The 12,876-nt window shown below is 36.5% G+C and overlaps 1 protein-coding gene across 8 annotated transcripts in view; it reads left to right on the top strand.

Annotated features, from left to right (window-relative positions):
* ICE2 (interactor of little elongation complex ELL subunit 2) overlaps positions 1-12,876 on the top strand; it is a 68,539-nt gene that overhangs the window by 34,400 nt on the left and 21,263 nt on the right. For all 8 annotated transcript variants that reach the window (XR_003436375.1, XM_027123189.1, XM_027123188.1 and 5 more), the window contains 3 exons: positions 768-1,764; positions 2,469-2,644; positions 7,512-7,641. Coding sequence is in view for 7 of the 8 variants with exons in the window: in XM_027123189.1 (XP_026978990.1) it covers positions 768-1,764; positions 2,469-2,644; positions 7,512-7,641 (1,303 nt within the window). In the remaining variant the exon portion in view is untranslated. The remainder of the gene's footprint in view (positions 1-767; positions 1,765-2,468; positions 2,645-7,511; positions 7,642-12,876) is intronic.

Here is a 12,876-nt window from a genome sequence, read left to right as displayed (position 1 = left end):
TGTCCCAGAAAACAATAAAACCACTTCCTATCCATTTCTCCTCTTATTACTGACAGTTGTTTTCCCTGAGTAGATGTATAAAGAAAGTCACTGATTGATGTGAGAGGCTGTTGACACTTCCCCAGTTGCATTAGAGAGCAGCTTCCTTACCATGGCGAAGACGCTTTCCTCCTGGTCAGCTAAGTCTCTGCAAGAGTGTATAAACTGGGTATGAATGAAGATCTTTTGCCTTCCTATTTGGCCTAACATTTCTTCTTTGTGGTCCTGTCTGTTTTTTTTTTTGCGGTACGCAGGCCTCTCACTGTTGTGGCCTCTCCCGTTGCGGAGCACAGGCTCCGGACGCGCAGGCTCAGCGGCCAGGGCTCACGGGCCCAGCCACTCCGCAGCATATGGAATCTTCCCGGACTGGGGCACAAACCCGTGTCCCCTGCATCGACAGGCGGACTCTCACCCACTGCGCCACCAGGGAAGCCCCTGTCTGTTTTTGATTAGTGGAAATACCTCTTGAGATGTGGTAGTTCACAAGTATTCCCCATTTCCTGTGGTATTGCAACTTGGCAAATTTTTCTGTGTTTCATCAACATTTCAATGGGAAGGTAAGGTTAAATAAATTAGGTGCTAGTAGTTTGTCAAAGCAAGAACCTTTCAAAGCCATTACACTTTTCTTTCTACTTTTAAAGAGTATGAACTATGTTTGTGATGGGACATTGATGGGTGAGGGGCGGCCTGGAATTTTTGCTAATAGTTTGCCAATATATTTTCTTAAGATGTCTTATGAAGTTAATGAGTGCCGAAAAATTGAGACCCATGAAAACTTGGATCTGGATTTTGATGATGACGTCACAGAACTTGAAACTTTTGGAGTAACCACCACCAAACCATCAAAGTCACCGAGTCCAGCAAGTACTTCCATAGTACCCAATGTGACAGAAATGCCCACAGCCCCCAGCATAGCAATCACATCTGAGGCACCAATTGCACCAGACATTACTGCTCATTCTAGAAGTATATCTCAGATTCTGATGGAACAGCTGCAGAAGGAGAAACAGCTGGTGACTGGTATGGACAATGGCCCTGAAGAGTGCAAAAACAAAGATGATCAGGGATTGATCCCCTGTGGTGAAAATGTATCAAATTCTGAGAAGTCTTTGGTACAAGATAGTGACTTGAAAACATCTGATGCCTTACACTTAGAAAGTTCTTCAGAAATTGAAACCTCTAATAAAAATGATATGACTTCTGATATGGAGTGTGTTGATGAAAGAGTGAATGTTCCAGAGAACACAGACAATAATTCAAAGGAAAAGCCTGTTACACCAGAAGCAGCTAAAACTGAAGATGTAATTCTTTGCCATAGTGATACAGATGAAGACTGTTTAATCATTGATACAGAGTGTCAAAATAATAGTAATGGAAAGACTGCTGATACGGGTTCTAATTTAAGTTCTAAACCAGCTAGCCTAAATTCTTCCTCAGGACAGGCTTCTGTAGGAAACCAGACTAATACTACTTGTAGTCCTGAAGAGTCATGTGTTTTAAAAAAACCTATCAAACGAGTGTATAAAAAATTTGATCCAGTTGGAGAAATTTTAAAAATGCAGGATGAACTCTTAAAACCAATTTCCAGAAAAATACCTGAAATGCCGTTGATGAATTCAGAGAATTCTAAACAACCTCCTAGTTCTGAGCAGCCCTCTGCTACTTCAGATGCCTCTAGTTGGCCAAAATCTATATGGCCTTCTGTGTTTCAGAAGCCAAAAGGACGTACGTAAATATTTACAAAGAATTTTATATTAACTGTTTTGCTTGTTCCTTATCCTTAGGTTTTTTCCCACCCTCTTTCCCCTACTTTCTCTTTGTTATAATATGTGTATGATCTTTATATAGTCATTGAGAGTTCATTTTCCAGTCTACTGATCAGTATTTCAGCTTTCAAAACCTTCACTCTAGCGATGTACCCACAGTTGTATGGATTTTTGTAACCTGTGTTTATCCAACATTTACGATGGCTGCTAAGCTATAGATAATGTGGTTTGCTGAACTGATGAAGGGAAAATCCAGCAAAAATAATGATAAATACTTATTAGTCTAAATTTACTTATTCTTGGTGTTTAGACTGTAGTTTTGTACTTTTTTCATTTGTGAAATAGATGTAAGGCTGTACCTCAACTCTGCCTCGATTATGAATAACACTACTTTTTTAAACTTTTTTTTCCTTCATATGTTGTCTCACAGATTTATACTTTGCCTAGGGTTAGTGAAGGTAGTAGGTAAAAGGAAGAGAACCCTAAAGCTTTGATTTCAGCTCTTGCTGGAGTTCCAGTAAAAGTAAACAGAAATGGTAATAGTGTAATAGTTAACTCAGAGGAGACAGAAGGTTGATAGTTGAATTGTTTTATCTTGGATTATGATGGATAAAGAGCTAATGTATTTTAAAATAAAAATGACAAATATCATTATTTTTAAAGGATTGCCATATGAACTTCAGGACTATGTTGAAGATACATCAGAATATGTAGCTCCTCAGGAAGGAAATTTTGTTTACAAGCTTTTTAGCCTACAAGACCTGTTGTTACTTGTGCGATGCAGTGTCCAGAGGATAGAGACCAGACCACGCTCTAAAAAACGGAAGAAAATCAGAAGAGTAAGTTGTTACCTGGGGAGTTAGGGTGTGGTAGCATAAGTAGATGATAAGCAAATATTTAACATGCCATTCTTATGAAGTTTAATTTTAAATTGTTGATCACTCTTAGAGTAGTTTTTTCAGGTTGAGTTTTTTTAGTAAAATACTGAAAACACTTTTAATAAAGTGTTTAGTTCAATGTAATAGTCATGAGTGCCAATAACATTCTTGCATGGAATATATAAACTTTGTGAAAAACGGCACCATTGTAGATATTGGCACCATTATAGATATGACCTAGACTGGCACGTATGTTCCAGCTTTCTCTGTGAATTTGGATTTCCTTTATGACATATTAGCCTCTTTATTTCTTACTTTGGGAATCTTTTTGAGTCATTTTAGAAGTTCACATTTTGAGAAGTGGGCTTTCATACACATTTGAAATGTCTTCCCAGGACTGTTAGAAAACCAAATGTCTTCCTTTCTTTTTCCCCTATTGTTTCTTTTGGGATTTGATATAAATATTTCCCTCAGTTAAAAAAGTTTTTGCTACAATTTGAGTAATTTGTTCTTTCGGCAGATTGCTATATTTGATATTTTAAGGTCTCTTTCAGATTAATTTGATTTTTGTGTGTGTAACCACTGAATTCAGGTAAATAAAGAGGAGCTTTTATGGTGTAATTGATTACGTAAGAAATAGTGAAGTCTCTTTAATTTTTTCTTAAGAGATTTTTTCAGTTGTATCCATTATATCATAGTTCACTTTTCCTTCCTTCCTCCCTCTTTCCTTTCTTCCTTCCCTCCTTTCTTCCTCCCTCCCTTTCTTCCTTTTTTTTAATTTAAAAAAAATTAATTTATTTATTTATTGGCCACACCGTGTGGCATGTGGGTTCTTAGTTCCCTGACCAGGGATCGAACCCACGCCCCCTGTATTGGAAGTGTGGAGTCTTAACCACTGGACCACCAAGGAAGTACGTTCCTTCCTTTTTTTTAATTTTTTTTTCCCGGTACGCGGGCCTCTCACTGCTGTGGCCCTCCTGTTGCAGAGCACAGGCTCTGGACACGCAGGCCCAGCGGCCATGGCTCACGGGCCCAGCCGCTCCGCGGCATGTGGGATCTTCCCGGACCGGGGCACGAACCCGTGTCTCCTGCATCGGCAGGCGGACTCTCAACCACTGCGCCACCAGGGAAGCCCCGTTCCTTCCTTTTCTGATGTCTCTGTTTCTTGCTATTTAACCTACCACCCAATAAGAATCCTCAGTGACCACTTTAGAATGTCAGTATTTTCAATTAGGGAACAGGTGACTCAGGAACAGTGATGTTCCAGCATTGACCCTTATGGATCAAGTCCCTGACTACTACTTTACCATATTAAGGTATAACTGGAAAAAAATTTTTAAAAGAAGAAGAAGAAAAGAAGAAGTGCCAACCTTTCTGAGCTGCTAATAGCAATAGTGTGAGGGTCTATCATGAAAAACCTCTAAGGCTAACCCATCAGGATCAAGGATGTATACGTTGTCCACCAAAATCCAATGGACCTAGTGGATCTTTTGCTTGATGATACTTTTGTTCTTAGAAGGAAGACTGTGAATAAAATTTTAAATTTCTAATTCTCGTAATTTGGTATTTCATCACTGGTTCAAACTTGAAATTATAGAAACCAACTGGTTTTGAATTAAATATATGGGGGAGTGTTTTTTATAAGAGAATGTCAGGAATGATGAAATGCTATAGGTCTGATTTTAGTCTCCTCCTAGATACATACAAATATTCCCTGTATTAAAAGATTTTACTTTATTTGCTGATTTTTTCCTGTCTCATCTGTATTTAATGGCCATAGCATGCATATCTTGAATACATATAGTGTCAGTGCTATGGACTGTATTTTCAAGGTTTTATTTCATTAATTCATATTTGCTATCTGATTTATTTGGGGACTAACCTCATTTCTTTCATTTTCTACTCTGTGAGCCCATACCACTCTGTATTGATCTGCCAGCTTACAGCACTTAGAAATTATTGATGGCCAGGATGTCTTAAGTAAGAATAGCCTAGGGATATTTTTGGACACTGGTTTAATTGTTGAAAGAGACAACCTGTTAAGGACATTGTCATTCACTTGACTAAAGTGAAATTTGTAAATATTAAGATAAAACCTTACAGGAGAGAATTCACTCTTCATCAAAATATATCAAAAAAGTCAAGCCCCAAAGATTAGCTAAATAGGAGCCTTCTATTTCTGACATGTCAAACCTGGAGTAAAATTTTAAAATTTTCAGTGAATGCTTATCATATTATACCTATCATTATATGTAATAGTTTAGTACACGTGGTTTAAATTCCTTTGTAGAATTTATTCCCTTTAGAATCATCTCCTCTTCATCTCTGTTTCTTTCAAATGTTTTATTTCGTAGATAGTCAATAAATAGGTATTGAATAAATGAGAAAAACTGAGGCGAGAGGAGGGTGTTGTTAAAGAAGGGAAGTTGAGGCACTAGCTGAGAAATTTTGAAGGTAGTGTTTAAACTCTAGTTAGGTAAGAATGCATCTTCATTAACATTTCCTTCTTAAAAACCAACTTGTTTAGGTAAAGCTTTAAAATACTTGGAAGTCTCTTCAACCTCTGCTCTGCAAGAACCTCATCTCTTATTTTTTCCTTTGGTTCTTCAATTCTGTGTTATTGTAGCTGAGATTTTACTTTCCAATATCATTTATCCCTTCTCATCAAAATTCTGCTTAATAAGAGCTACATGACAGAGGAGAACTTAAGGCAGCAGCCAGTCTCAAATGATGGCATGAAATAAAGAGGGCTAATTTGGAACACAAGATGAAGCTGGAACTTACTGAGTTCTACATATAATTATGACATCCAGACCACGTACCTTTGAATGATTTAATATTATGTTATCGTCTGTCTCTGTTAACCAAATTTCTTAAGAGTTATATTCTAAAGTGACTCAAAAATTTAGATCCAGTTATATTAAAGTTTATATTGGCATTCTTGGGCCAGAAAAAAAGGATCCTGAAGGTGCTTGAATATTAGGAAAGAACAGAATGTACCTATTGGGATTACTGACAGGATACTAGCTTTGAAATATTTAGGAATGTATGTAAACGTTTGGAAGGTTTATGTAAGAAATTGGAAGACAGAGAACCAAAAGAAGCTTTCATTTAGAATAGGAGTGACCAATAAGGGATAAAGGAAATTGTAAATTTAATTTTTATAATTTGAAAACTTTGTACTTAAAGTTTCACTTTAATTTTGGAATACTGAGATCAAATATTCAGACTTTTCTTTCCCTTGGTTTCCTGGAGATGGCAGTAGAATACATATGGAAATTAATACCAGGTTCAGGATTTAGTTTTATAGATATGACAGTATTATCAAAGAAAATCCCCCAGAGTACTTTCTTCAGAAAGAGTAATATTTTTTAATTTCAAAAGAAATCTTGAATTAGTTCTATTACCTGTTCATGATCCAAAAGGGGATCTTCTTTATCAATTAGTCTTTTTCTGACTCTGCTGTAAACTGGTTCTCTCTCCTTTAGCAAATATCTTAGCCCTCTGGGCCTTCATTTCTTTATCTCTGGCTTCTATTGGCAACTATAAGCAGCCATAAATGCAGATTACCAGTTGCTGAAAAATTATTATACAATTAAGTGCTTTTAGCAATGAAATTACCCTATTCATAATTTTTTTTTTTTTTTTTAAATTAAGAAGACACTGTAGGGACCTTACTACTCAAAGTTTGGCCCCTGGAACAACAACTTATTAAACATGTAAAGCCTTGTTTTTCACCTCAGATTCTGCATTTATTTAAAAATGGTTATTCACACACACTGAAATTTAAGAAGCACTGCTGTAGAGTTTTACTGCATTCAAAGGTAATAATGAACCAAAGTTAATTGTTAACAGAAATTTTAGTGGATTTCAATTGTTCTTACCACCATTGTGCTAATAAGCCCACTAAATTTGCTACTTTATGAAAATCAGTAATTCTGAAACATTTATGAAATATTTTCAGGTGTAAAAGTGAAACACAGCTTAGTATAATTTCAAAAGTACTAACCATTTATATTACTTTAAGTTCCTTAAATCATGTGTTTCTCCTTCTGCAGCTGGAAGTGAAGAGACTGCTATTAAGATTAGAATTTTCTTTGACTGAAATGAGATAATATAAGCACAGTGAACATGACTAGCACTATGTTATTTTACAAGCATGTATTTCCTTACATATCCTCCTTAAGGCTAGTAGAGGGTATAGTCATTTTGCTTAATCTATTTAGTGTCCTGACCAATAAACGCTAAATGGCTAATTTGCCAGGTACTTAGCGTCTGGAATAAACCCTTTTGTATTAATGAAGATAGCAACATTCACAGATATTAATGTAGGTGTTAGTGCTCATACATTCATAGAATGAAAACACAGTATTTAAGCCTGAGACAATGTGACTAATGCTTTAAAGGGGCAAAAAAATTCCTACTTTTTTTTACCCTCTTGAGAATTATTAGTATGTATTACAGTCATGGCTTTCCAGCTTCTAGCTTTGAACCTTGGGCCATTATGTATCCGAGGCTTTGTTCCAAGGATTCTGTCAGTCATGTTCTGTGACAGAAATAAAATATGTGCATGTGTGGAGAGGTATGTTGATTTTGGTTGTGGCGGGGGGGGGGGGCAGCCTCTGGTTCACGATCTCTTATTTATCCACCATTTGCCCACATCTACTAAGGGTTCTATCCATCTTTCTGTCTGAATCCTACTGTATTTGAAAGGATGAAATAAGATTACCTGAAAGTGTTTTGAAAGTGGCAAAATTATATAGGCAAATGTATTTACTGTTAATAGTAAATTAATGGAGCTTTATAAGAGTATAACCTTGGATTGCAGCAATTTCCAGTTTACGTACTACCAAAAGTGGAGTATCAAGCTTGTTACGGAGTTGAAGCTCTGACTGAAAGTGAACTTTGTCGCTTATGGACTGAAAGTCTATTGCATTCCAACTGCTCATTTTATGTTGGTAAGTTATGCAAGAGGCTTTGCTCTCCTTTTTAATTCCCTTGTAAATATATACAGTTCAATTCATTCGTAGATACTTCCATTCTGTACTTTTAATTTTCAGTTTTCTGATATATTAATATTTCTTTCTATTAAAACACCATTCCTACTCAAGAGTTAAATGGCAGGGTGGGAGTAGTGATTATCAAATGTTTTCTCTCTTACTCCCTTATTGTACATGAATGCCAATGTAATCATTGTATTTTTAAAATACTTATTTTATTTAGGAGTGTAACTAAAAATGTAGACATGTTTTGTAACAAGCGTTTTTTAAAAGTACTATTTAATTGGCTTTAAAATAAATAAATAAATAAATATATATATATATATATTTCTTTTTTTTTTTTTTTTTTTTGCGGTACGCGGGCCTCTCGCTGTTGTGGCCTCTCCCGCTGCGGAGCACAGGCTCCGGACGCACAGGCCCAGTGCCTCCGCGGCATGCGGGATCTTCCCGGACTGGGTCATGAACCCGCGTCCCCTGCATCGGCAGGCGGACTCCCAGCCACTGCGCCGCCAGGGAAGCCCTAAAATATATATTTTGAAATTTTCTTAAAATTATAATGACATTGTTTTTTAAACCTCAAATATTACCTTGATGAAATAGTTTTTCACTTTGTTTCTGGTTTTGTTTTTTGTTGGGGGGGTAGTTAGGCAGGTTCTTAATTTGTGTTGGCTGTGTTCATGTACAGTTAACATACTTCACATGAAGGATTACTTGCTAATCATTGTTGATACTGTTCTGTTTCCTTTGAATGCCTAATCCTATGCTTCTCTATTCATCCCATACATCTCATGCCAGCTATCTCAAGCTGCCCCTCCATGACGTAATTTCCTTCCTTTGAGCTCTCAATGCACTCTTTTTTTTTTTTTTTTTACCACTTTTATGATTTGTTGCTTTCTACTTAATTGTTGGGTTTTTTTTTTCTTTTTTTGCGGTACACGGGCCTCCCACCGCTGCAGCCTCCCCCGCCGCGGAGCACAGGCTCTGGACGTGCAGGCCCAGCGGTCACAGCTCACGGGCCCAGCCGATCTGTGGCACGTGGGATCCCCCCAGACTGGGGCACGAACCCCCGTCCCCTGCATCGGCAGGCAGACTCTCAACCACCGCGCCAATTAGGGAAGCCCTAATTGTTTTTTAAGCCTATCCTATCTTCCCCGTAGACAATAAGTAGTTTAAGGTCAGAGCCTGATGAAACTTTATGTTCTTATAGTGCTTAGCATAATTCCTGGTATGTCATAAGTGTTATAAGTGTGCTTTTCTTGCTTAATCAAAAAAAGTTTACTCACTTGAAAACCTTTTCCATATTTTGGTTAATCAGTATTTTGTCGTCATATTTTGTGAGAGTGTTAATAAGATCATTGATTCACTCTCTTTATATAACCCAAAAAGGAAGTGGCTAATGTACTACTTGGTGGCCCTAGCCTCTTCGTCCCCCTTCATACACGCTGCCAGAAGTTTATTGTAGTAGTTTTCAGACAATAACCACAATTTCAATGTTCCTCCAAAAGACCTGTTGCCATGACACATACCAACAGTCCTCGTGTAAACTACTTGAAAGCAATCGCCAACCACATCCATTTTAGGAAAGCCCCAAACAAAAACTTATCATTGAAATCCTCTTTAAAGTACTGACAGAAAAGACATTCCTGACTAAAACATTTAAGGTTTTTTTTTTAATGTACAGTTTAACAGATAAAACTACCATCATCTATATCTACATGGCTTACTTCATCGAAACCATAGTAGTCTCGCCTTAATTGCAGTTTCACTCTCTGTGGTTTCAGTTACCTTCAACCAGTCAACCATGGTCTGAAATATTAAATGGAAGATTCCAGAAATAAGCAATTTATATGTTTTAAATCTCACACCATTCTGTGTAGTGCCTGGGATGTGAATCATCCCTTTGTCCAGCTTATCCCACCCATTAGTCACTTAGTGGCATCTCAGTTATCAGTGCTTATGTTCAAGTAACCCTTTTTACTTAATAACAGTCCCAAAGTGCTGCAATTTAGATATGCTGAAGAGAAACTGCAAACTGCTTCCTTTAAGTGAAAAGGTGAAAGTTCTCAACTTAATAAGGAAAGAAAAAAAGTTGTATGCTGAGGTTGCTAAGATCTGTGGTCAGAACGAATCTTCTATCCATGAAATTGTGAAGGAAAAAGAAATTTGTGCTTGTTTTGCTGTCAAACTGCAAAACAAACCTCAAACTGCAAAAGTTATGGCCACGGTGCAGATAAGTACTTAGTTAAAATGGAAAAGATGCTAACTGTGTTAAGATATTTTGAGAGAGAGTGAGGGAGAGAGACACCACATTCAGAAAACTTTTGTTGTAGTATGGTTAAAATTGTTCTGTTTTATTATTAGTTATTGTTTATCTCTTACTGTGCCTAATTTATACATTAAACTTTATTGTAGGTATGTATGTGCAGGAAAAAACAGTATATGTCAAGTTCGGTACTATAGTTTCAGGCAGTATATGTCAAGTTTCTACTAGGGGGGGTCTTGGAACGTATCACCTGTGGATAAGGGGGGACTGCTGTATTCTTTAAAGTCATAAGTAGTCATTGCCTTATGTGCTATTTCTCTTCGGTAAATCCTATCCACTGATAAGCATTTATTTTAATGTAATGGAGTGGTGTATTTGGTATCTTTGACAACGGAAACAGTGATGTCTGTGTCTCACTGTTTGGTGAGAAACATGTTGCATTGTTATATGGTTGTGTTTGCTTTGTTTGGGTTTTTTGTTTTTTATGCGGGGGTGAATGTTTTGAAGTGCTATTTTAAAAGCATCTATGAGTTTTGAGGGTTTTTATTTATTTATTTTATAAATTTATTTATTTATTTATTTTTGGCTGTGTTGGGTCTTCGTTGCTGCGCATGGGCTTTCTCTGGTTGCGGCGAGCGGGGGCTGCCCTTCATTGCGGCGCGCGGGCTTCTCATTGCGGTGGCTTCTCTTGTTGCGGAGCACAGGCTCTAGGCATGCGGGCTTCAGTAGTTGTAGCGCCTGGGCTCAGTAGCTGTGGCTCGCGGGGCTTTTTTGTCTGTATGTAATGGACATAATAATAATTTGTTCAGGGAATTCCGTGGTGGTCCAGTGGTTAGGACTGAGCACTTTCACTGCTGTGGCCCTGGGTTCAATCCCTGGTCAGGGAACTAAGATCCCACACGCCATGCGGCACAGCCAAAAAAAAAAAATGATAATAATGTTTTGTTCGATCTACCTCAGGGACTATATGCACAAATCCTTTTTCTTCCAATGATTACATAATATAATGCCCTAAAAGTACACTTCTCCTTGATGAAAATAGATACCACAAGATAATGAAGTGATACTTCGTGTATTTCTGTACTGAGAAAGAACTAGCTATTAATCTAAAATTTAGATGAAAATATGGACAATCATCTTTATGATACAAGAGTAAAAAAGGATTTCTTAACCAAAGATTAAAAGTGGACTAAAACAAAACAACTGGTAACTTCTCTATATTTACACATAATTTTAAAAATGTCTACATAGTACTCCTGTTATAAAATATTGTCAGTTGTAAAATACATCTTTGATTTGATAATGTTTTCTTTTCCATATGCAACTTTTTAAGTATAATATACATTCAGAAAAGTGAAAAAAGTAAATGTACAGCTCAAGGAATTATAACAAAGCCAGCACTTCTATAATTTGCATCCAGACCAAGAACTTGAAAACTGCCAGTGCCCGGGAAGACCCCACCTTGTGCCACTTCCCAACATAGCTGTCTTCTCTTCTCCAGGGGTAACCACTGTCCTGCCTTCTAATGTAATCATTTGGTTTTTGCCAGCTCTATACAAATGGAATTATAAAGTTCTTTTGTTTATACCTTCTTTTACTTAACACAGTTTTTGAAATTTATGTGCGTATAACAGTAGTTTTATTGTTTTTGACATATTCCTTTGTAAGAATATACCACCATTTATTTATCCATTTAACTTTGGGAGCCTGTTTAGGTTGTTTCTATGTTAATGCAACTATGAACATATTGTAAATGTCTGTTAGTGCAATGGGTACATATTGCTGTTGGGCCCATACCTAGGAATGGAACTGTTTGGTCATAGAATTATTGGGTCATAGTTTAAGCTTACATTTATCTTCAGTAGATAATTCCAAAAAGTTTTCCAAAGTGATTGTACCAATTTACACTTATATTAGCACTGTGAGGGTTACATTTTCTCCTCATCCTTGCCCACACTTGGCCTTATAAGTTTAATTTTAGCCATGCTGGTGGGTAGGTATTATTAATATCTCATTATTGTTTTAATTTGCCTTTCCTTGGTTATTTATGAAGTTGGACACTTTCATGTTAATAATCATTTGGATGATCAGTTTTGTGAATTGCCTATTCAAACCTCTTTTTGTGTTGTCAAGTTTTTGTTTGTTTGGTAGTTCTTTGTTGGTTTTAAATGTTACAAATATTTTTCTCGTACTCTGTGACTTGCCTTTTCAGTCTCTTAAAAGTGTCTTTTGAACTTAATATAGACCAATATTTAGCCATTTCCTTTATGTTTAGTGCTTTCTTTGCCCGGTTTAACAAATCTTCCTTACAGCAGCATCATGAATATAATATCTTCTAGAAGGCTTTTTAAAAGTATTTTTAAATTTCTAGATACACAGTTTATGTGGTGTTTATTTTTGCATGGAATATCAAGATTTCTTTTTTTCAGTTTTCAGCACCGTTTATTGTAAAGACCACCCTTTCTCTGCTGCTCTCCAGTGTAACTTGTGTTGTAAATCATATATGTGAATCTAATCCGGACTCCCTATTTCTCTATCCTTGAGGCAGTACATGTCTTAATTACTCTAGTTAGAGTAATTACTCTAGCTAGACCTGTCTTAATTACTCTAGCTTTATAAAATCTTTTACTGTTTGGTAAAGTAAATCTTGTCAACTTTTTTTTAAATTAATTTTTACTGGAGTATAGTTGATTTACAATGTTGTTAGTTTCTGCTGTACAGCAAAGTGAATCAGTTATACATATACGTGTATCTGCTTTTTTTTAGATTATTTTTCCATACAGAGTATTGAGTAGAGTTCCATGTCAACTTGTTTTTCTAAAAGAATTTTTTGGCTATTCTTGGCCCTTTTGCATTTACAGATTTTGGAGTCAACTTGTTAATTTCTCCCAACAGCAACAGGAAGATTGGGATTTTTGTTAGGAAGTGCA

The sequence above is a fragment of the Aethalodelphis obliquidens genome, unplaced genomic scaffold (genome assembly GCF_003676395.1).
Source record: "Aethalodelphis obliquidens isolate GAN/ISIS:26980383/991018 unplaced genomic scaffold, ASM367639v1 scaffold26, whole genome shotgun sequence".
NCBI lineage: Eukaryota > Metazoa > Chordata > Mammalia > Artiodactyla > Delphinidae > Aethalodelphis > Aethalodelphis obliquidens.
Note: the sequence above shows the minus strand (reverse complement) of the source record. Positions and strands in the feature narration are given on the sequence as shown.